Source organism: Calonectris borealis, chromosome 7 (genome assembly GCF_964195595.1).
Source record: "Calonectris borealis chromosome 7, bCalBor7.hap1.2, whole genome shotgun sequence".
Lineage (NCBI taxonomy): Eukaryota > Metazoa > Chordata > Aves > Procellariiformes > Procellariidae > Calonectris > Calonectris borealis.
Window position 1 is genome coordinate 24,830,187 of NC_134318.1, and position 23,048 is coordinate 24,853,234.

The 23,048-nt window shown below is 43.4% G+C and overlaps 2 protein-coding genes across 2 annotated transcripts in view; one reads left to right on the top strand and one right to left on the bottom strand.

Moving 5' to 3' along the window:
* The first annotated feature begins 3,095 nt into the window (after positions 1-3,095).
* On the top strand, positions 3,096-6,529 carry LOC142084253 (interferon-induced protein with tetratricopeptide repeats 5-like). The gene is made up of 2 exons (XM_075154659.1): positions 3,096-3,191; positions 4,488-6,529. Exons 1-2 carry the CDS (start codon positions 3,187-3,189, stop codon positions 5,923-5,925), a joined length of 1,443 nt encoding a protein of 480 aa, XP_075010760.1. The 5' UTR covers positions 3,096-3,186; the 3' UTR covers positions 5,926-6,529.
* Positions 6,530-11,235: 4,706 nt separating this feature from the next.
* Positions 11,236-23,048, bottom strand: part of SLC16A12 (solute carrier family 16 member 12) — a 36,069-nt gene continuing 24,256 nt past the window's right edge. Inside the window, exons 3-7 of the mRNA XM_075154677.1 lie at positions 20,915-21,018; positions 18,650-18,793; positions 15,612-16,197; positions 14,229-14,488; positions 11,236-13,126 (exon numbers count right to left, since the gene is read on the bottom strand). Of these exons, the coding sequence (XP_075010778.1) occupies positions 12,864-13,126; positions 14,229-14,488; positions 15,612-16,197; positions 18,650-18,793; positions 20,915-21,018 (1,357 nt within the window). The 3' untranslated portion in view covers positions 11,236-12,863. The remainder of the gene's footprint in view (positions 13,127-14,228; positions 14,489-15,611; positions 16,198-18,649; positions 18,794-20,914; positions 21,019-23,048) is intronic.

A 23,048-nucleotide genomic window follows, 5' to 3' on the forward strand; every position in this document is an offset into this window, starting at 1 on the left:
TTTCTGCACAAGTGTTTTCCAAGAAGCTCTTGCATTTGCTGCTATGCGATGCAGCTCTCCCTCATATTCGTCAGCCCAGCTGCAGCTTTCCCTGAAGTGAAAGCAGCAGGGCTGTAGAAGTATTTCTGAATTTTCCTGTGCTGTGCCAAGCGAGTTGCAAAGATGGCTGCAGAAAGGCATTGCATAACTATTCTCTTACTTTCACTTACTGTATTTTAAGCACTTTTCTGCACTTATTTTATTCACTAGGCATTTGTGTCAAACCAAAGCATATAGATGCAACTAAATTTGTAAAAATATGGATAATAGGGCAAATTTTTGCATTCCAGAAGGAAACTTGCTGCATTTTCCCATATGTACCAAGCTAGATACCAAGCAATGTACCAAGGAAAACAGACACCCAGGACAGAAACAGAGACAAGAAAACCACAGATACTTAGTAGCATAGTAAATCATTAGTGTCCACATTTGATTTTAGCCTTGCAGAAACCTCTTAAATACATTTTTCTACAGCTACCTGCAACCTTTAGTTTCCATAAAATACATGAATAGATAGATACCCTAATCCATGAATATCCATGAATAGTAGATACCCTAATCCTTTTTCCTTCCCAGTTGACTGCCTCTTTTCACCACTTACCAAATACCTGATTGCTAGAAGGTTGCACGTTACTCAGAGTAGTAGCTGTACTAACCTTTACCTTGAGTTCTGAAACATGAGCTCCAACACCACCCCCCCACACACACACAAAATCACTTAAATGAGACTCAAGAGGTGTGCGTGTTACTAAGGCTTTCCAACTTGTAGAAACCAGAAGTTCTTATATGTAAGACTGTTTGTTTTGTTTTGTTTTTAAAAGAAGGGGAAAGGGAAAGAAGAGAAAGAAGGAAAGGCAAAGGACAGCCTTGTCCTGAAGAGTTACTGCCTACTGGGAATTCACACCATGCCGGCTGAAACTCCCCGCACTGGGAGCCTTCCCCGAGAGCGCACTTCCCCAGCAGCTTGCGGGCTGCCCCGGCTTTCCCCCGGACAGCCTGAGGGTCGCTGGAGCCGGCCGGACAGAGCCACAACCTGGCCAAACCCGGAGGATGAGTGCAGCTTACCACAGATGCAGAGGTTCGCTCTGCCCTACGTAGATGCTTCCTACACACTTGTGAGGGTGGGGATACAGTCTGTTCATACCGCGGGAGATAAACTTTTATAAGCCAGAACCTAAAATTCTTGAAAACATACAAATTGGCAGTCAGAGATTATAGAAATATATAAATAAAAATATGGAATACTGTTAATTCTTGTCTGTAATTGCAGAGATTGAACATAATGGCACCAGCAGCAGTTCTGAGGTGATAATGAGGTTTGATATAAATGATTTTCTGGCTTGTTAGGACAGGGGGACAACCTTGTGCATCCTCTACTAAAAACCTCACAAAACAAGGGGAGCTAACACTGTCATATACCAGGAACAATGAGAGGCCTCGTGAGGCACCCTTATATGCATTATTTGCTTATTCCTACAAAATGGGGGGGGCGACGTCTCAAATTCTACAGATATTGATTATGAAAGAATGTCAGACAGTATCTAATTAAACATATTTTTTAACAAGACGCTCTCACATTTTAAAATGGGATGGATTCAAGAATGGAGAAAGGTTCTGTGATGTTACTTAAAAGATCTTGTTTATGGGTAAAGAGGAAGCAAATCTTATATAGGTAGGTAAAGACAAGAATATTTTTGTTAGTATAATGAAAATCTTAGTCTAATGCAAGAATTATCATTAGTCTAGATCTAATTACTACAAAAAGAGAAAGAATAATAATGCAGTTAACGTACTTATTTACAGAAAAAGTCACAATAATAGTAATATTATGGTTAAAATTGTGACACATGCACGCGCGCACATGGACCCTTAGTTTCTTTTCCTTCCCCTAGCGATTGCTCCTCTGGGCATTCAGATCAGTAGCTTCAGGCTGCTGGAGGGAATAACACCAACAGTCATCAGCCACTGGCTTCCTTTCTTGGGAGAAACATGATGCTAAGTGCGGTGGTTTCTTCTTCCTCTCCCCAGGATCCCCTTCGGGTCATTTTTATATGTTTGCTAACAGGCTTTGACACCTTTCTTTCTCTTCACTGGTCTGCAGCTTCAGGTTTGATCTGAATTTACCATATATAGCGCCATTTATGTATGTCAGATACTATTTCTTTGATCTCTTTGTTACCCCTAAAATCAATTTTATCAAGCCAGGTCTGCGTTTATTTTTTTTTAAACTAAGCATCAGTGAGTTGCTTATATCCACAGGTGCTCCAGTACCCAACCCGTGCCCCGTCTGTTAACATGTAGCCCTGTAACACGGCATTGCTGTTGCTAGCAACAGCCATAAGCTTTGCACCGAGTTTGCACGGCCTCTGGACCGAGGCTTGCCAGGCCCACTTTGTTTGAGCTTGTCCTCACCTGCCTGCAGCTTTGTTTTGCTTGGCACAACTTCTTGAATTGACTGTCTGTACCTAATTTGCTTTACTGTCGTTTGTCTTTGCACAGTACAACTGCAGTTTTATGTAGACAGCAGCAAAAAACAGTTGTTCTAGGTGGGATGAGGTATTTAGTACTCTTACACAATGACATAGGGCGGAGGAATACGGGCCTGGTACAACAGCAGAGACCTCGCGATGTGGAGACACGGGATGAAGGATTGCAGGCAGGGGCGATAAGACGTTGTGCGAGCGTTACGTGGATGACACAATGCCAATAAAACAGGAGCCTAAAGCATGGTGCAAAATTGTGCAAAGATGCAACAGCAGAGGCAGGAGGGAGAAATGACCCTTCCCTAGCCTATGCATGATAACCAGCTCAGCCTCTACTAGCCTGAAATACTCTCCTTATCATAGATGCCTCTGGATTTGAACAAAGTAAACGCTGGGAGCTATTAGGAGCTGTTGCCACATTCTCCAAAACACAATGTAATGCATGGCACAGAGCCAAGCTGAATGACTGATAAGTTTCTATTTCCCTACTGGCCACTCTTTCGCAGATTCAGACATAAGCTGAAGTTTCACTTTCTGTTTCCCGTTAAATTACTCACAGATCACATGAGGGCTGGAGCACATAAAAGGGAAGTCATAACAACAGTGAGCAGCACTTCTTTGTCTTTGAAGCTACCTGAAGACAAGTGAGCAGAGAAGGAAAACCATGAGGTAAGCAAGCAACTCAGTCCCTGAAAGATGCTTTTTTCCTATGCCATGGGAAAATAATGTTTATTATTTACATAAATGTAAGCAGTGAGGGACTTTGGGGTTTCAAACAGCAGAAGATATTTTACAGAATATTTGCTGGAAGAATCAAAATAAGGATGCTATTGAATATTGTAATGTTGTTATTTCTCCGACAAGGGCCAGTCTCTGTGAACAGAACTGACAGTCAGAAAAACTGTGTGCATGCAGTTCAGGGATGAAATCCAGGCTGCAGCCATAGCTGGTGCCCAGCCCAACTGATGCATTTGAGAATTTACTTTCTGATCTCTATGATTGTGAGGACCAGCAAACAGGGCAGTGCAGGTTATGGCCTGCAGCTTGGCGCGTAACAGGGGGGGTAACATTTTCTGAAGACTCTCACGCACGCACAGAAGCGCACACACACACACACACGCGCTCTCAAATAGGGCAAAGCCAAGATATTTATGACAACTCTGGAAATTGCATTTACCAGTTATGTGTTGAACTAAGCTAAACTGTATTTAATCTGCATCACAAACCTGTTTTTGTGACATTCATGAATATTTATTTTCCATAAATGTCTTTTCATTATTTACTGTCCACTGTCGTTTTCAGCCATGAAAACATGGCCATTGTCATGGTTCTCAGCTGAGGCAATAAGAAACAACACACGTTTCATTTTGAGTTGAATGGGACTACTTAAATGCTTCAAGGTATTCCTGCTGATTTGGAAGCCAGTATCTGTTCTGTGGTATTCACCTGTAGCCAAAGGTTTCTAACAAGATAGTGATAACAACAGGAATTTTCACTTCCCCTTCATCCCAGAAAAACTGTAATTACCTCGCATACAGCTTTCTAATTAGGAACTGTTGTTAATACCAATCAAAACCACCAGTTAGGCAGAGGATATTATTTGAGAAAGGCAAAGAAGTCTGTAAGACAAACTTAGGCATTAACAGCATTTATAAATAGCTTTTTTGTCTGACCTTCCTCCAGTACCTCTGTGTCAGATGGTTTGGGTGGAAACGTGTATTCAGTGTCACTTTCCCCAGTGTCCTTCCCACTGTCCCAGAACCCAGGGATAGGTTCCTGTAAGAATTGCTTCCTGAGTCCTCCTTGATTTGCCTCCTCATAATTTTCCAGTCTTTCCACTCACACACGTACCACGCAGGCTGTTGGACCCTCTAGGTTTTACAGGAGGGAGACCATTATGCCTAGTTTAAAAACAAGAGTAGCAAAAAGCAAACGGAGTATAAGTTTTTCTTTGATTTCTTCTAGTACCATTTCCAAGAATTCCTTGAAGAGCTCCCTGCTGCAGCTAGAATGTCATTTTACATGGACTTTGCTGAAGCAGGATGTGGATCTCGATAATATAGAGGCAACAACAGGCGATCAGCTGGAGTTTTTCATAAAATCCAACATCACAAATTATAATCTATTATCCTATATATGCCACCTAAAGAATTCAAACGAGGAAGCCCTGAGAAATCTCCAACAAGCTGAAGAAGTAGTTAAAAAAGATTATCCAGATGAAATTGCCAGGAGAAGTCTTGTTACCTGGGGGAACTATGCCTGGATCTATTACCACATGGAGAGATATGAAGAAGCTCAAACTTATGTAAGCAAAGTGGAAAACAGCTACAAAAAGCTTTCAAGTACTGCTCAATGGAAGATTCAGCTTCCAGAGATCTATGCTGAGCAAGGATGGGCATTATTAAAGTTTGGCAGAAAATACTACAAGAGAGCAAAGAATTGCTTTGAAAATGCTCTGAAGAATGAACCCAATAACCCGGAATTTAATGCCGGCTATGCAATAGCAATGTATCGTTTGGAACAGTTTTCTCACAAACAATGCGAAGACGTAAACCTGTCCCTCAAGCCCCTGAAGCGTGCAGTGGAACTGAATCCAGAGGATACTATCATTATGGCATTACTTGCATTAAAACTTCAGGACTTAAACCAAGTTGATGAAGGGGAGAGGTACATTGAAAAAGCAATGGAGAAAACCCCCGATCTTCCTTATTTCCTGCGGTATGCCGCTAAATTTTACAGGAAGAGAGAAGAAGCCGACAAGGCACTGGAGATTTTGAAAAAGGCCCTAGCAGTGACACCAAAATCTTCCTTTTTGCATCACCAGGTAGGACTCTGCTACAGAGCAAAGCTGTTTCAGTTGAAAAAGACTACAAGATATCCACCTCAAAAGCAAGTGGAGGAACTCATCCGACTTTCCATTTTTCATTTTAAAACAGCGACTGACCAAAAGACAAATTTTTTTTCTGCCTATGTCGACCTAGCAAACATGTATGCAGAAGGAAAGAGGTATAAAGAAGCAGAAGAGACATTTCAGAAAGCATTTCAGATAAATATTCTATGCTATGATGATAAACAACAATTCTACTACCATTACGGCAATTTTCAGCGTTTTCATATGAAATCAGAATCTGAAGCCATTAGGTATTACATAGAAGCGCTGAAAATTGAAAAAGATTCTATTGGAAGAAATAAGTGCAGAAATGCTCTGGAGAAATTGTTGGAACAGAGAATTTCGGGAGGTTTAGGAGATGCAACAGATTTTGGTACACTTGGACTTGTTCATAATCTAAATGGTGAGAAACACAAAGCAATTGAGTGCTATGAGAAAGCCGTTGCATTGTGTCCCGACAATGACGAATACCTGAGAGCACTGTGTGAGCTACAACTTTCCATCTCAAGCTAAAGCTCCCAAAAATCCTTCACACCAAAAAAAAACCCAAACCCAAGGACATTTCAACAGACTCTCAAAACTTTTTTTTTTTTTTTTAAGGTTTTTTAAGTTACAACCAGATGAAACATCTGGTGGCATCACATTCTGGTGATAATGTAGAAACTGCAGAGGATGATTCTTCATTTGGTTGTTCATTCACCAATAGAGAGCATGCTTGGAAAGACTGAATAATAGCAAAGCTATCTTAGTCTTCAATGCTAACGCTGGCATAAAGGCTGTGTTTAGGTGATGATCTGTAGAACACAGAACTTCTAAGCTGGAAATAAGATCTTACCTTCTACTGAGAAAAAGATAAGGGAATCATATTGTTGTATTTCATCTATCCACTTGAAAGGCATGCTTATAGATAAATGGAATTTCTGATGCTTTTTCAAATATTTTTTAAAATGTCTTTTTTTAGTGTTATTTAGAAGAAACTTTTGTTGAAGACTTGTTCTGTTTACTACCTTGTATGTTGTTTAACTATGAAAAATAACCACTGTTTGGCTAGTTTACTGGAAAGCTTACAAAAGGTGTATTATTGTTGTGAACCATTAAAAAGCATTGCATCCATCAATTACTGTTTCTGGTATCTCTCTGCTGACCAATCCTCATGTTAACAGATGAAAGAAAGGGAAATGGCCATTCGAAAAAGTAACAGGGATAAAGTTTTAGCAAGATATGAAAGGGTCAGGAGATAGTCCGTTTATTTTCCTGAACTCTCAGCAAAGCTAGCTTCAGAGGTGTTGCACTAAAGAATTAAACTGTGCACAAAACAACATCCATCTAGTTTACCCAAAACCACACTCTCAGGAACTGCTACAGCAAACATCTGGAGAGGAAGGAAAGGCAGTCTTTGAGATGCCAAAGAGATGGCTATCTGCGGCCATGCTTGTGAAACAAGCCAAGGATAGAAAACACACACAAGAAATACACCGAACTGAACATGTGGGAAAAGGGGTGGCTGCCCACAGAGTCTAAGTGAGTGGCAGAAAGGGCTGAAAGGACAGCGAGAACGGGTGGAGGAGGTGAATGTCTTCAGATGTCCAACTAAAAGTCAGTATTCTTTACAACAGGTTAGACTCATTCCACAGTATGGTACCCTGGTATAATAGATCATGGTGCTCGGGGAAAACTAACGCTGTACTTCCAAAACACTTCTGAGCCCTAGCCAGTAGCATAGAATGAAGCAAACTGGTGACAGAGCCCTTCAAGAAGGATGTGCACTTTTGTTTCCAGCCATCTTGGAGCGTTCCTGCCCCCACAACAACAGTCCCATGTACAGACAGGATGACAGGCCTGAAGGAGTGTAAAATATGATGCCAGATCATGAAACATCAAGAAAACTCTCCCCTCTCAGCTCTCCTTCAAAGAATCTTTCACAACACAAGCAAAAGTCATCAGGAGCTTAACAGTGTACATAATACAACCACACCTTCTTCCTAAGAAAGGGCTGGGGCAAAATCCATCCTTGTTTTCCAGCCACCTGCCAGCTTCTCCCTTACAAACAAAGATGGCCCTACCTAGGGAAAGAGCAGGGAGGGAGGACAACAGGAAGGACTGGAAGCAGGACTGACACACCACTCCTGAAAGCTGGTAGGAACAACAGTAGGGTTGAAGTGAGGAACTGGTGACTACCTGTGGTGGTGTGCTCAGCTATGTTAGGCGACCTCACTGTCCTTCTCAATCTTGAGGCTTCTAACATCAGCATCGTTGCCATCCAAACCCTCCTTGAGGGCACGGACGGCAGCAGGGAAGAATTCGAGGAAGAGGTGGTGCAGGTTCCCAAAGCCATGGTGGCACATCTGTGCTCCACTCCACAGCCTGCCACCAGGGCCTCTTCTGCCTCTCTCCTGGAAAATGAACCTTGCAGAAATAAGGAGAAGCAATAAAGTATTTTGAGAAAAATGTGAGCCTGAATTTTTATGAAGAGTCAGAGCGGCTCAATCTTCTCCACAGCGAAGAAATTGGCCGTGAGGTGTAGTGATGCAAGAAATCTATTTATTGTGCCTTACCTTCTTCAGGCTCTGGAGATTGCACTGGACCGCAGCACTACCTGGGGATGCTCTGCGCAGACACTGCCTTCGAGTTCTTGCCTAGTGTCTTGTAAATGAGGAGAAATGTTATTTCCCACAGGGTGGTGCTGCTGCATTGCCTGGCGCGGCGACACAGGGAAGAGGCTGAGCTTGAGCTTCGGGAAGTGGACAAAACGAAACACACATTTTGCAGTGTCCAAGTCCAATGGGCAAAACAAGAACCACACAGAAGCTGAACACCTCTCGATTCGCACCCAAGTATGAATACATCACTGGAGCTTACGCTGGCGGTGCAGGGGAAAAAGGAGTGAAGATAACCCTTCAGGAAGTATTCATTTATGAATCAAACCTTCTAAATAATATAGAAAACTCTACTGGAATACACTAGAATAGTCACTTAGAAGAAGGTATTATTTATCGAGGCAATCCGGCTTAGACAGGCAGCTCACGGCTTAGACAGGTGCACGCTTCGCTGGGTAAAAAACTGGCTGGACGGCCGGGCCCAGAGAGTTGTGGTGAACGGAGTGAAATCCAGCTGGCGACCGGTCACGAGCGGTGTTCCCCAGGGCTCAGGACTGGGGCCGGTCCTGTTCAATATCTTTATCAACGATCTGGACGAGGGGATCGAGCGAGTGCTCCCTCAGTAAGTTTGCAGACGACACCAAGTTGGGCGGGAGTGTTGATCTGCTCGAGGGTAGGAAGGCTCTGCAGAGGGACCTGGACAGGCTGGATCGATGGGCTGAGGCCAACTGCATGAGGTTCAACAAGGCCAAGTGCCGGGTCCTGCACTTCGGCCACAACAACCCCAGGCAACGCTACAGGCTTGGGGAAGAGTGGCTGGAAAGCTGCCCAGAGGAAAAGGACCTGGGGGTGCTGGTTGACAGTTGGCTGAACAGGAGCCGGCAGTGTGCCCAGGTGGCCAAGAAGGCCAACGGCATCCTGGCCTGTATCAGAAATAGCGTGGCCAGCAGGAGCAGGGAGGTGATCGTGCCCCTGTACTCGGCACTGGTGAGGCCGCACCTCGAACACTGTGTTCAGTTTTGGGCCCCTCACTACAAGAAGGACATGGAGGTGCTGGAGCGTGTCCAGAGAAGGGCAACAAAGCTGGTGAAGGGCCTGGAGCACAAGTCTTATGAGGGGCGGCTGAGGGAACTGGGACTGTTTAGCCTGGAGAAGAGGAGGCTGAGGGGAGACCTCATCGCGCTCTACAACTACCTGAAGGGAGGTTGTAGCGAGGTGGGTGTTGGTCTCTTCTCCCAAGTAACAAGCGATAGGACGAGAGGAAATGGCCTCAAGTTGTGCCAAGGGAGGTTTAGACTGGACATTAGGAGAAATTTCTTTACTGAAAGAGTGGTCAGGCCTTGGAACAGGCTGCCCAGGGAAGTGGTTGAGTCACCATCCCTGGAGGTATTTAAAAGACGTGTAGATGAGGCGCTTAGGGACATGGTGTAGTGGGCATGGTGGTGTTGGGTTGATGGTTGGACTCGATGATCTTAGAGGTCTTTTCCAACCTTAATGATTCTATGATCCCGACCAAGGACTTCATTATGCTGACCATGAAGTACTGTTACAGCTTAACTTAAACAAGCTCTTCCTTCTCACATAGATTTGTAACACTTTAGAAAGCAAACAAGGAGTTGTTGTGGCAATGTAAAATACATTCACCATATAGTAGCACAGACAACCTTTGTTTTTCAGGAGATAAAATTATCGTCCAAGCTGGCAGAAATGTTTCAGGTGCAAAGTTTTTCCTTTTTTTCTGAAAACAGAGTTATTTTTCAAAAGAACGTACTTGACTTTCCCAATGCTGTTTTCACACAATTTTTCAAGGTACAATTTATTAAATGTTCCAAAGCTGGATCCGATAAAAATTATCACTAGAACATACGCAATTTCAAAAGAATGATGATTTCCCCATTTCAAACCTCATGGAATGGAAACAGATGGGATAACTTCAGCAGGTGTAAGCAGTTTCACTTACACTGAATTCCCGTTCACTGCACGGAATAAAGTATTACCCCAGGCAGGATTCATCTGAGGTAGGATCCGTCTGTTTCTGTCTCAGACAGATGTTACTCCAGCCAAATCCACGCTGTCCCAGGAAGCCAGACAGGCTCAGCGGTGCAGTGCTCCATTCAAGCTCATATCCATCGGTGCTCAACAGGGCTGGTGGGAACATGCAGTGTTAGCCGGGGAAATGGTTCACAGCTGGCCCAGGTATCTCTACCCACTTCTGCACTGTGCCATGCCAGGAAGTATCGTCTGTGGAGAAGAGCCTGAATATGATAATCTCTGAAAAAAACATTGCGGATACAATAAATCATTTTTTAAAAACGGTATAATCCATAGACTTCCATAATGCGCTGCCTGAAACATTTCATGTGGCAAGATTAAGATGAGCTGTTCAGTTTGGGTTGTGTGGACCAGGGGACAGAAGTTTGGCATGAGGCTTTGCAAACCTGGATTGTATTGCCAGTTCTTCCACTCGCAGGTCATTTCTTGTTATGCTTCCTTCCTTCTGTTTCTGAGCTGGGGAGATTCATGACAGGGCTGATATTTCACAGTGTGAAATGCATCAGAAATGTATTCGGTATTTAAAACAAGAAATACTGCCTTAATTATAAGTTAAACACAAAACAGAAAAGCCTATGAAAAAATATCTTGAAATAAAAAAAAATTCAAAAAATGCTAATAACGTATTACACAGTATTGTTTACTGGGATAAAAATGCATAAAGTATTATTCCAACATGCTTTTATAATATGCAGTTTTGGCATGAACAACTGCTGATATGGCATGATTTGGTAAAAAAAGTAATTCAATTTTTGTAAAGTAAATGACAGCGGTAACTTATAACTTGTTGAAATAGCTTATCTTCTTTGTAGACCAGATATTCCCTACTTTTTTATATAAACTTTTGCATTACGATCTAAAACAATATCTTCATCACTACTAATTAATAAAACCACCTTTTTTTTTCCTCCCAAATGTGCATATTTTTCCTAACTCATTAAGAAATACTCATGGATAATTTTTTTTTTTTTTTAATGAACATATCTTAAAATCAAAACTAGGGCCCAGGACTTAATTGCCACACAGAGCTGAAAAAAGGTTATGTCATTAGTTTTAAGCAGTTTTTGCACTCTCATCTCTTAATCTGTGGTCTGTGCATGTAAGTCATGCTACTGGCTCTGACCACACTTCTGAAGCAGGGCAGCGAGAAATGCTTTGTTTGAGCACAGACAACTGAAGTCAAACAATTTTAATACGTTATATTTGAAATATGCATGAATAATAGAACTACTTGATACACGTACTATACATATATATAAAAAAAAATACATTATACCACTATGGCTTTACTCTTGATCTAAATCAAATTTGTGAACATCAGTCTATTTTGCTTTCCCTTCTGAGGCACAGACTGGAATAGGACACCATGAGCAACCATTGAATACACTACAGATGATTAACAAAACTATTAGTTCAGCACTGATAAAAATTATTTGGACTCTGATCAATTTGCTAATGAACAGAATGCAGCTTTATACAGCATCAAAACACAGAAGTGATTTGCTTTGCAGAATGTGAAGTTCCTACATTGCTGACAACAGTTTCACTCTGGAAATGCAGAAACATCCCATTATTTATTAAATCATCACATGAGTAATTTACCCCATGAGCTACATTGAGTATATAGCTCCCGTGAAGCAGCGTATTCCTCACACGAGTAGCAGGAAACCATCAGCAAATTGCAGCTGTTGTGTTCTGGCCATCCAGGACAAGTGATCTTGGTCAGCTCTTCAGCTGGCCCAAACGAGTAATTTGCACCATCTGAAGATACAGCTCCTGGGTCCAAGAAGAGACAGACTTGCCACTGGATTATGCAGAAACAACTTTGTCTGCCAACATCCTCTTTACTACTAGGCTGTGAAGTGGGCAGTTTCTCAGCCATCTGCACGGACTCTAAAATTCTTCAACAACTGCTGATTTTACAGGAGGAAGAGGCTCTGTATTTGGAAAAACTCAAGCCTCTCCTCTGGTCTCCGGGGCTTCTTCCAACTAATGCAGCTAAAGCAGGTTTGTCTATCAGCATGCCTAGTCCCCTGGCACGAATTTACTCCTCTTCAGATAGTAGAGGAGCCACAGCACCTCTTCCACCCTCCCAGACAAGCATCAGCTGGAGGATCACACCTGGAATGTCAAAGTTTAGAAATTCAAGCTTTAAAGATATCCAGGAAAAAAAGCAGCAACCACCTCAAAATTTTGCTGTAGGGGGCTTGGGAAAGTACGTCTAAAACCATATTTCAAATTAAATTGCAACTTATGTACAAAATTCAGGCACACAGAGATACTTTCAGCATAAATCACAGTTTTCTGCCAGATTTTCTAAAAAAAATTACTTTGGCATTTGAAACAGTTATTTGCAAAGAGTTTAACGCAGACTGATAAATGTGGATGTTTTTTGGTAGTGTGTGTGATTAGTCCATTGAAACATAATAGACCAGCACACCAAAAAGCTTACTTCATTAATACTATTTTTGAAATAATTTAAACTTATTGTTCAGTTTTGGTGACTGATTACTTTATAGTTTTCTTTCGATTATAGCCAATTATCATCTTTGAGATTACCTGTGGAGTCGACATATTGCATTTCAAATACATCTGTGAACATTTATATCTACAAACTCTCTTTATTTTCAGTCTAGCTTTCTTATATTACTGCATTAACTTGGTAGTACTGTTGCTATGTAGATTTTAGCCAACTAAAACATGGCAGAAAATCTAATTGAGGGATGCCTTGTCTCACAGGAGTAATATCTTCAGCAGCGTAACACCTCCGTCTCAGTCACGGCTGAATCCTGACAGCACTTGTCATCTGTTGCTGTAGCTGTTCGTATCCGCAGCCAAAAATTCAACATCCTTTTGGTCTAATTCTGCTGTGACAGAATAAGCTATTGCTCCATTTGTCCAGATGTGCTGTTTGGTGCCAGTATCTTTGGTGAGCGACCGCAAATGCGTTCTTTTGATTTTCTTTGCTAGTCTTGCAAAGCACAATAATGTTGAACTAAATATCATAGAAAATCCACACAGGAGGAATGATGCAGTATAGCTGCCAGTTGTGTCCACAAGGCAACCTGTAGGAAAACAAATCATGGGTTTTTAAAGGCCCACCAAAATTCTGATAATTTACAAATCCTGTGATCAACAGGACTTTTATAAACTTCTGGAGTTATCACATATAAATACAATCAAACAATACGGGTTTAAATCACCGTCACTATACTTTTACCTCCTGGGGCAGGGAGGGATTTGTCCTCAGTAGGCAGATAAGATTTTTATGGGCTTTTGTTTAGAGGTCAAACCCATGAGAAAAGGCACAGCAGTCATCACCACAATACTAAATGAACATCTTTCAGCTGGCAGTCTTTAGACATGCTTAGAGAGCCCTGGGATTAAATATTGTGCACATGAGATCCTCATACAGAAACATCTAGTGAGTTATGCCCTAGCCTCATGCATCACTTAAAATAATTCCATTTTGCAATAATTTTTGCTATGGAAAATTAAATTAAAAGCTTCAGAAGCAGAGATTAATTGGGAATTGATGTGAACGGCAGACAAAATATGCAAGACATATATATATATATGGCTGTTTGAAAAAAGATCTCTGTCCTTCCACAATATTCAAAATTGTGTCAAGTTCTTTCTAAAGAATAATAGGAGCACAGCGCTCATGCTTACTTCACCTTAATGGAATCGATGGGGAAAATGATGGTTAGATATTACAGTGATGAGCCTGTGACCAAACAGTAGTAAAGCTGTTGAAAGCAGTCTGGAGATGAACAGATCAAGTCCTCTGCACAAAAATACCTTGGAATGAAACTCTCTTTAGGTTACATTTTCCAAATTGTGTAATTTCACGGTGAAATCTTTTGTTCCTTCTACTTGCATAATTTCTGAACTACGTGACGTGGTGATGTAACAGCTTTTAGAAGCCCCATTCCATACTGGTTTGTTTTTTAAATTTCAGTTCACTCTATATGTAGAAATCATCCCATGAAGACAGGGTTTAAGTGGGATCTAGAGTCTTATGGAGGTTTAGGTGTGTTATTTCCCTGCCCAGGGTCTACCTCCACATTCAGTGGGCATTTGCTGTCCTTCCTCTCCTTTTACATCACACCAATATGTTAATCTGACATAGTGATAAGACTATATGAAAGTCATTTGTGAACTGACCTGCAACAGGCGGGCTCACTAGATATGGAATGGCATGCAGAAAATACACGACACCCAGCGCTGATGATAAGGAAGAAGTTCCCACTACATCTGCCGTCACGACAGGGATCAGTGTTACATAGGCTCCATCGAAGTAGCCGAAGGTAAATGAGAAAGGCACAAGCAAGGGGAAGTTTTTGAGAACTGGCAGGAAAAGACAACAGAGGCCATCCATTCCCACAGCAAAGAGGTAGCAAAAGTGCCGATGCTTCTTCAGACACCTGCAAATTTCAAAACAGAGTTGAAAAAGATTAGCACTGGACACAGCATCTCAGTTTCTATGCCCTGGCTTGCAGCACTTCAGTCTCTCTTTCTCTCTCTCTCTCTCTCATATAGCTCAAATTTAAGTCAATTTTCTTACACAGTCTTCAAGACAAAAAGCTCAATACTGATGAGCCCAGGTAGGGAAAACTGCCCACCTACCGCTGCAGAAACATCTGGTAAGCAGCAGCCCATGCTGTCTGCCGTGTTCTTCGGCCTGCCGCTAGTGAGGGGAGCTGCTCTGCTGCCAGGATTTTGCAGCCCTCTGAAGTTTCAGTGTTCAAAGCAGTATTCCATCAGGCTTTACATCCCAGCTCAGCAAGGTGCTCCCAGTATTATGCAAAAAATATTACAGTATACCTCTCTTAGCTGTCATCCTTCACATCAGGCCTTAAACACTGGATATAGCATGAACTAAGTGAGATGGCAATTCCCTTTCTCCCAGCCCCACAAAACTGATGATTGATTTTTTCCCCACAAACTGAATACGCACAAAGAATGTGTCCTTTAGAATCAAAATCCTTCTTAAATTAGCCAGTCTCTACTGATGTTACAGATCCTGCGCACAGATGTTTGGAGTGAGCTGAGTTAGCAAAGCACAGTGAGTTCTCATATACTGGAAAACGTATAACAATTTTAGGTCAGTTCTTCTGAGTATACGCCTGACGGTGTTAGGCCAGACCCTTGACCCTTTTCCATGACTTGTGTGCCTCCCCAGCAGCACAAAAGAGATGGAAAGGCAGAGGAAGTAGAGTGAGATCCTCTAGGAAATAGGTACAGGGGATCACGCCCAACATACCTCAGGCAGGGGGTTACATTTCCACTGTCAAATGCAACAGCTTTGCACGAACACATCATTTCTTCAGGAGAAAAAGAAATTAAACCAGCAGAATTGAACAAATCCAGAAGAGACAAAAACATTAAATAATAGGCATTTCTGAAAGTTAGACTGTGTGGTGTTGGTTTTTTTGAAAAGTTACACATCCTACAGAAAAAGTCCATAATGTTTGTATGTATTATACCTCACTTGCATCCAGCCTGCCACCAGCTAAAGCTTATACTTGCTTAGCCATAAGCCATTACCTTCTGTCTGTTAGCCATCCAAAGGTGATATTACCAATGATGTCTATGACACCAAGTATGGACATGAGGAAGGCAGCCTGGTGATGACTCACTCCAACGCTCAAAGCATAAGGCACTAGGTAGACAAAAAGAGGGCTACAGCCATATGCCATAAATAAAACCGACACTGCCAGCACCATGAAGCCTGGCATCAGTAAAAAGTCATATTCCTTCCATGAACATAAGGATTCATGAGACCACGCTTTGATTAAAGGTGAACAGATGGACATTCGCTTTAAGTCTCGTTTCCGTGCTTCGGGGACATAATCCTGTTCAAGAAACTCAGGAACACTTTTATGGTCCTCCTTAAGAGCAATAGGCCGCATCAAGGCACCACAGACACAGAGGTTTAAAACAAAACCTCCCAGGATGAGTAAAGCTCCATGCCAGGAAAACTGCTCGATTAAGAGCTGGACCATGGGGGCCAGGATGAAGGTACCGATTCCACTTCCTGACATGGCTATTCCATAGGCCAGCGCTTTCTTTTTGTTGAAATATTTGCCCACCATCGCGATGGCTGGAGAATAACAGAGTGCAAACCCCAGTCCTAGAAGAGAAAGCACAGTGCAGATGGCTTAATACGGAGCATGACATATGGAACACATTACATTAAACTACATAACCTACTTTCATTAGCACAAATGCATAGGAAGCTTTTTCTGGTTCTGTATCACGCAGCTCAGCCACAGTGTGAAGAGAAACCATGATGACCCCTTTCTTCCACTGTCAGGGTCACTGACTTGACAAACCTAACAGATCATCATTAATCCATGATAACAAGGCTCAGAAAGAAGTGATGGGGTTCACTTAATAACAAGAACAAGGACCATCAATAAACATCAGAGAAATAGTGTGTCAGCCTCTCCTGGATGCAAGATGAGGTCTTGCCCCGGGATCTGCGCAGATGCTGGCACTGGGCACACTGTCCTGATGAGGGACCATTTTGTGTTTCAGTCTGTTGCAACCCTGAACATTAATTTTCAGGTCTCTGAAACACAGTACAAAGAGTCTGTCTCTGTTACTAATATTCTGCAATAAACCTTTTTTAGTCAGCTAAACAAACTCCACACAGCAGATGCTTGGAGTCATGACCATTTTAAATCCCTGCCTACAAGTAAAGAGGGAGGAAAAGCCTCAGAAAACAAAGCCATGTCCAATTTAGAAAAACAAGTAAAATCCATCTCTTGGACTGGGAAAAAGATTGTGGTCTCTGCTGCAAAACCAGAGAGCAGATTTTAATCATCAAATACTAGCCCTAACACTAAAACATACAGTTCTGAATCAGCTGCAGAAATGAGGTCCTGACTAGGGTTTTGGAGCATGTCCTACATCGAGGGTAAAACGGTCCCCACTGCCTTTGGCAGAACTTGCCAATAGAGGAGATAATCACCCAGCACCGTAACCAGCTTGCCACGTCCTCCTCAAAGGCCGCACTGTGCCAGGCAGGCATTAAGCCTGCCAGGACAGGATAAGTGGATTAGAGGGACTCTGGGCTGGGGGTGCCCACTCTGGCACCCCTCAGGAGGTGAAGGGAGGAGCAGGGCAGAGAGCTGGGGTTGGACCTGTGTGGGCAGCAGAGCCAGAGGAGCAGCCCTGAGCTAGACATCATCATTCGAAAGCTGTGAAAATCATACTCTATTTGGCGTACACACCATTTATTTTTTAGTGAGTTGGCAGGGGGAAATAGGTCCCCAAAAACCCCAGTAAATGTCCTGTGAAAAGTGGAAATGCAAAGTTTGGGGCTGAAAACTTTTTCATACCTCTTAGAAGGAACTCTGCTACTTATTGCCACTCCCCCATCTCACCTCTGCTTCACTCCTCACAGTTTCAAGTCCTGCAGCTTTTATGGATTTAGACCTTCAGTTATGCTCCCACCTCCTCTCTGCCTTGGGGCACCATCTCTAGCCTTTACCAACAGTTCACCTCTCCATTAATCAGTCCCCACAGACGAGAAGTTCACTGCGTGTAGAATTGGCTCTTTACAACTCCAGGTACGACGTGCAACTGCTTTTCCACCTCAGTATTCACAGCAGTTCTTGCTAAGGAAGCCTCAGTGGCATTAGCATGGTATGTGGCAGTCCCTCGAGTTACAAGGAGCCTTTTTATTTGTTATGAACACATTTGTCAAAGATTAACACTGTAATACAGGAGTGACAGGCACTACAATAAGGATTTTATTTTTTTTTTAAACAAATAAGCTGTTGGCAGCATGTGAACTGCAGTAATTCCACCAACTTGTTACTAAACAGCAGGGGACCAAGTACAAGGGCTTATATCACCGTGGCTACCAGGCCAGCATTAATGAGGAAGGAATGTCAGTGTGACCATGGGCACCTCTCAAGTTCCCCTGTGCACAGCAAACACAGCGAGATAGGACAGAGCAAAGGTTTTGTTACCACCATACCTAAACGCAAATGGAGGAGCTGCTACAGCAACTACCAACCAGCAACTCGTTTGCTTTTCAAATGGAATGTAATGCAGACAAAAGATGCACAGCTGAGGTACCAGGTATTCAGGCAGTGCTCCTGTGCCCACTTACTCTTTTGTTTTGATTTAAACTTCTTTTTTTAAGATGCAAATATTTTGAGGCAGTCTAGAACTCCTACCATAACAGACTCTTCCCAAATCACAGGCAAAAAAGGAAACATTTTTGTGTATCACCTGCAACAGGAGTCCTTCCTGACCTCCCATAATTTCAGAACTTCATCCATAGTCCTCTCTCTAACAGAAGTTAAGGAGTTGCTTTTGCAGCGTGCTGCATTTGGGCTGTATGAGACTCACTGAGTGCTGAAGCCCTCACAGGGGCAGCCAAAGCCTCTCTTTTACAACGAAGGGAACAGGTCTGAGTATCTCTATTGACCAGTGCAGTGGCAATATGACACGGAGAAGAGATCACCCCTCTTCCTGAGGGTGATCTTCCTTCCTGAAGGAAGAACTATCATTTTTAAGACTCCCATGTTGTTTTCCTGGCAGGAACAAAGGGGCTGAATGCTTCCTACCTGTAAGGACTCCTAATGATAAGTAGAGATGTTCCAGGCTGGTGGCAAATGAACTCAAAATTAGTCCAGTAGATGCAAGCAGGCCTCCTAGCATGATACCAACTTGGCAGGATACATGATTACTGATTAAACTCCCAAGCGGGGCTTCAAAGAAACAAAGCTGGTAGTTAATGGCAGGTTCTCACACACAGTTTGTTGCAACAGTCATCAAGGAAAAGAAAGCAGTAGGCAAGCAGGAGCAAACGGTGATCACAGCTACAGAGTAGTCTTCCAACCTCCCCCCCATCACAACTTCTAAAAATCTTTTTTTGGTGCTCCTCCCTGGCCTTGAGGGCTCTGCGTCAGACCCAAACAGGAGAGGTCTCACATCTTTTGGACCCTCTCTGCACTTCTCCAACGTTGATGGCTCCCTGATCACCCTGCCTCCATCATGGGGTGTCATCACCAGCCTTCTCCCGCTCCGCTACCTGCAATGCCAGGGCAAGGTTATCCTTATTTCTCTTTTTTCCCCACGATAAAGAAAAAAGAGACACAGGAGAGTTGCTACGTCTCAACGTCTCATTCCAGGCTGTGTCCCTGTGCCTTTGTAGCAATTCTCATGGATTAACCCTCTTCCACAGGATTAGGGCATGGATTTTCACCTAGCTGTACAATTTTAAAGTAAACCCATAAGAAATTCAGTACAACTGCTGCATTGATGCATGTGTCCCACGGCATTCTCCTAGAGAAGCTGGCGGCTCACGGCCTAGACAGGTGCACTCTTCGCTGGGTAAAAAACTGTCTGGATGGCCGAGCCCAGAGAGTTGTGGTGAACGGAGTGAAATCCAGCTGGCGACCGGTCACGAGCGGTGTTCCCCAGGGCTCAGTACTGGGGCCGGTCCTGTTCAATATCTTTATCAACGATCTGGACGAGGGGATCGAGTGCTCCCTCAGTAAGTTTGCAGACGACACCAAGCTGGGCGGGAGTGTTGATCTGCTCGAGGGTAGGAAGGCTCTGCAGAGGGACCTGGACAGGCTGGATCGATGGGCCGAGGCCAACTGCATGAGGTTCAACAAGGCCAAGTGCCGGGTCCTGCACTTTGGCCACAACAACCCCAGGCAACGCTACAGGCTTGGGGAAGAGTGGCTGGAAAGCTGCCCAGAGGGAAAGGACCTGGGGGTGCTGACTGACAGCCGGCTGAACATGAGCCGGCAGTGTGCCCAGGTGGCCAATGGCATCCTGGCCTGTATCAGAAATAGTGTGGCCAGCAGGAGCAGGGAGGTGATCGTGCCCCTGTACTCGGCACTGGTGAGGCCGCACCTCGAATCCTGTGTTCAGTTTTGGGCCCCTCACTACAAGAAGGACATGGAGGTGCTGGAGCGTGTCCAGAGAAGGGCAACGAAGCTGGTGAAGGGCCTGGAGCACAAGTCTTATGAGGAGCGGCTGAGGGAACTGGGACTGTTTAGGCTGGAGAAGAGGAGGCTGAGGGGAGACCTCATCGCGCTCTACAACTACCTGAAAGGAGGTTGTAGCGAGGTGGGTGTTGGTCTCTTCTCCCAAGTAACAAGTGATAGGACGAGAGGAAATGGCCTCAAGTTGTGCCAAGGGAGGTTTAGACTGGACATTAGGAGAAATTTCTTTACTGAAAGAGTGGTCAGGCCTTGGAACAGGCTGCCCAGGGAAGTGGTGGAGTCACCATCCCTGGAGGTATTTAAAAGACGTGTAGATGAGGCGCTTAGGGACATGGTGTAGTGGGCATGGTGGTGTTGGGTTCACGGTTGGACTCAATGATCTTAGAGGTCTTTTCCAACCTTAATGATTCTATGATTCTATGTCATTTTTAGTAATGCTGAATTTTCTTTTAAAGGAAAAGATTATTTGTAAACATACAAGTTTGCTAAAAGGAGGATGACTATGACTTGATCTGAAGGCAAGATGTACGTCCTGTGCTAAGTCTCAAATATGATTCCAATCAAAAGGCAAAAGAAACAAGTGCTCAGTTAGTAGCTCTCAAACATGACTTGTCCCGCTAGACTTCAACAAAAGTACATTTCTGAAAACTTAGATCATTCGACAAAACAAAGTTCTGTTTCTTTTCTGTAGTATGAAGACACGCCCTTCCTGCACAACTATGCTGGGGGAAGCAGCTTGGATATACCATACCCCAGAGAGCCCACAGTATCTATCCTTCCCAGCTGACTCCACCAACTTGTGAACACGCTAAAACCAGATGGATGTGGCTGAAGAAAAAGCAGCTACATTGGTGTTAGAAGGGTAATACACACCACAGAGCATCGTAGCACAGTCGACAATGGAGTGGATCCAAGCCGTTCTGGCATAATCCTGCCCAAAGTATGCCTGGAACTCCACAAAAAAAATAGAGATGCACCTAGGAAAGAAAACACAAACACCAATCTGTTGAACATGGGATATTTGTCTCACAGAAAACACTGGTCTTGCTTTTCAGGTATAAAGAGTACTCACTTGAAGGTCCTCTCCAGCTCCCAGGAAAATAAAATCTGTGGTTTGCCTAAATCCCAACGAGATGGAGAAATTTTTAAACAGTTTCTAAGGGATATTGGAAATGAAGGGCTACCTTAATGCGTGAGGGACAAGACATGAAATGATGTGTGCAAGTTGAATAATTCCAACAGTAGTCTGTGTAAGGCACCTCGGCTAGGGTGATTCAACCAGAGAAGAATCCTTGCTTTGCCCTGGCAACAACTGAATCACAAGTTGGTGTCCAACTATTATCTCAACAGTGGGATTAGAAAATTAGGCTGATGTAGAACCTAATTCAGACAGATAACTACTCCAGAGAGATTACGAATATTGTAATACCACACGTTTCTCACTGTGGTACCTGTTGCTAGATTTTTATAACTCATATTATTTTTAATTTAAATGAAATTGAAGTTGTAATTATCACCAGCAATTTATAGCCCACATCATGATGTTGCTTCCTTGGTACACAAAGCTCCAGCTCTCCAGTTCTTCACAGACCTGGTTGCTCACTAATGGTGGCATTCACATCTGCACAAACTGGCAGAGCAGGGCCAGCACAGTACCTATAGAGCCAACACCACCTATAGCTATGTGTTCATGGATGCACGAGCGCAAAGCAAGTGAAAAGCAACTCTTCATGAACAGAGAACCAAAACACAGCAGGAGCCCATGGTTTATTGAAATGCTTCCAGGAGAGGTTACTTTGCTCTGCTTAATGAGCGTTACCGTTCTACCTGTCTCTGCAGAGGAATGGATTAAAAGGCTGCATAGTTTCATTCTGGTTTCTGGATCGGCAAGATATCCCTTTTCCTCCTCTCTTTTTTCCTCCTGCAAATCAATGAACAACCACTTCCTTCAGCTTTTTTCTTGCACATACTTCATTCTTGTATATACTCTAGATGCGTGCCAGCCATTAGATGACTTTTTGGATGTAACACATTTCACAGGTGAAAAAGGAATTAAATCCACTAGGAAATCTCTACTGCTATTATGGAATTGGTATATTTGCATACTTAAACTAACACTGTGTCAATGTTTCCATGCCCCTTTTATGCTGTTGACTCCAGACCCTAGACTTTACATCCCTAAATGTGGCAGCTTTATTTTAAAAGAAATGTAAAATTTAGGTAGGAAACACTGTATTTACGTTATACTGACTGTCCAACAAGACACTGTCTCAGTGTTCCTCACTTACCAGGGTGCCTGTCTCTCTGCTTAATATAGCTTAAACGTCCATGTTCACACACACCAGGCTCTTCTGTCTCCAGTCGACATCAAAGTGACCCAACAGCAGCTGTGGAAGCCATCTCACCCCAGATGTATACATTATGTTTATGCAAGGCAGCAGTCTTTTCCTGTTCTTTCTGTTTTTGAGAAAATACGTTCTGCATATTTCAGATACCAGAAGGGTAGAGAGAGGGGCCGCCTCTCTAGGGCACCGACCTTCTCAGGCAGGATGGCACCTGAAATGCTTGCCGTAGGAGAAGGGGGTATTTACAGGTTTCTCAGATAGACTCGGGAGCCAAGCAAATCCACTGGGACTAGCAAAAATGAGCACAGCTGTGGGGTCAGAGGGACACAGCAGACCTGAAGAGACCCTACATGATTCCTCCCTCCCGAACCAAACCACCAGCCTGAAATAGCGCTGCCTGCCCAAGGCTTTGATTCTGAAAAAAATCAAGGAAAGGGTGTTGAGAGATGGAGCAGCTGTCAGAGGAGGTGAGACCAAAACCAGAGGGCTCATAATCCCTCAGCCATCCCCACAGCCTTAGGGATTTCAGGAAGCAAAAGAGAGGTTTGCAGCTAGCCAGAATAACCCCTGCAGCTGCGGGACAGCAGGGGAGATCCCCAACCCTCTTCCTAAGGTGGGGAAAAAAAAAGGGGTAATGCCACAAACAGGTCAGAAAGACAAGA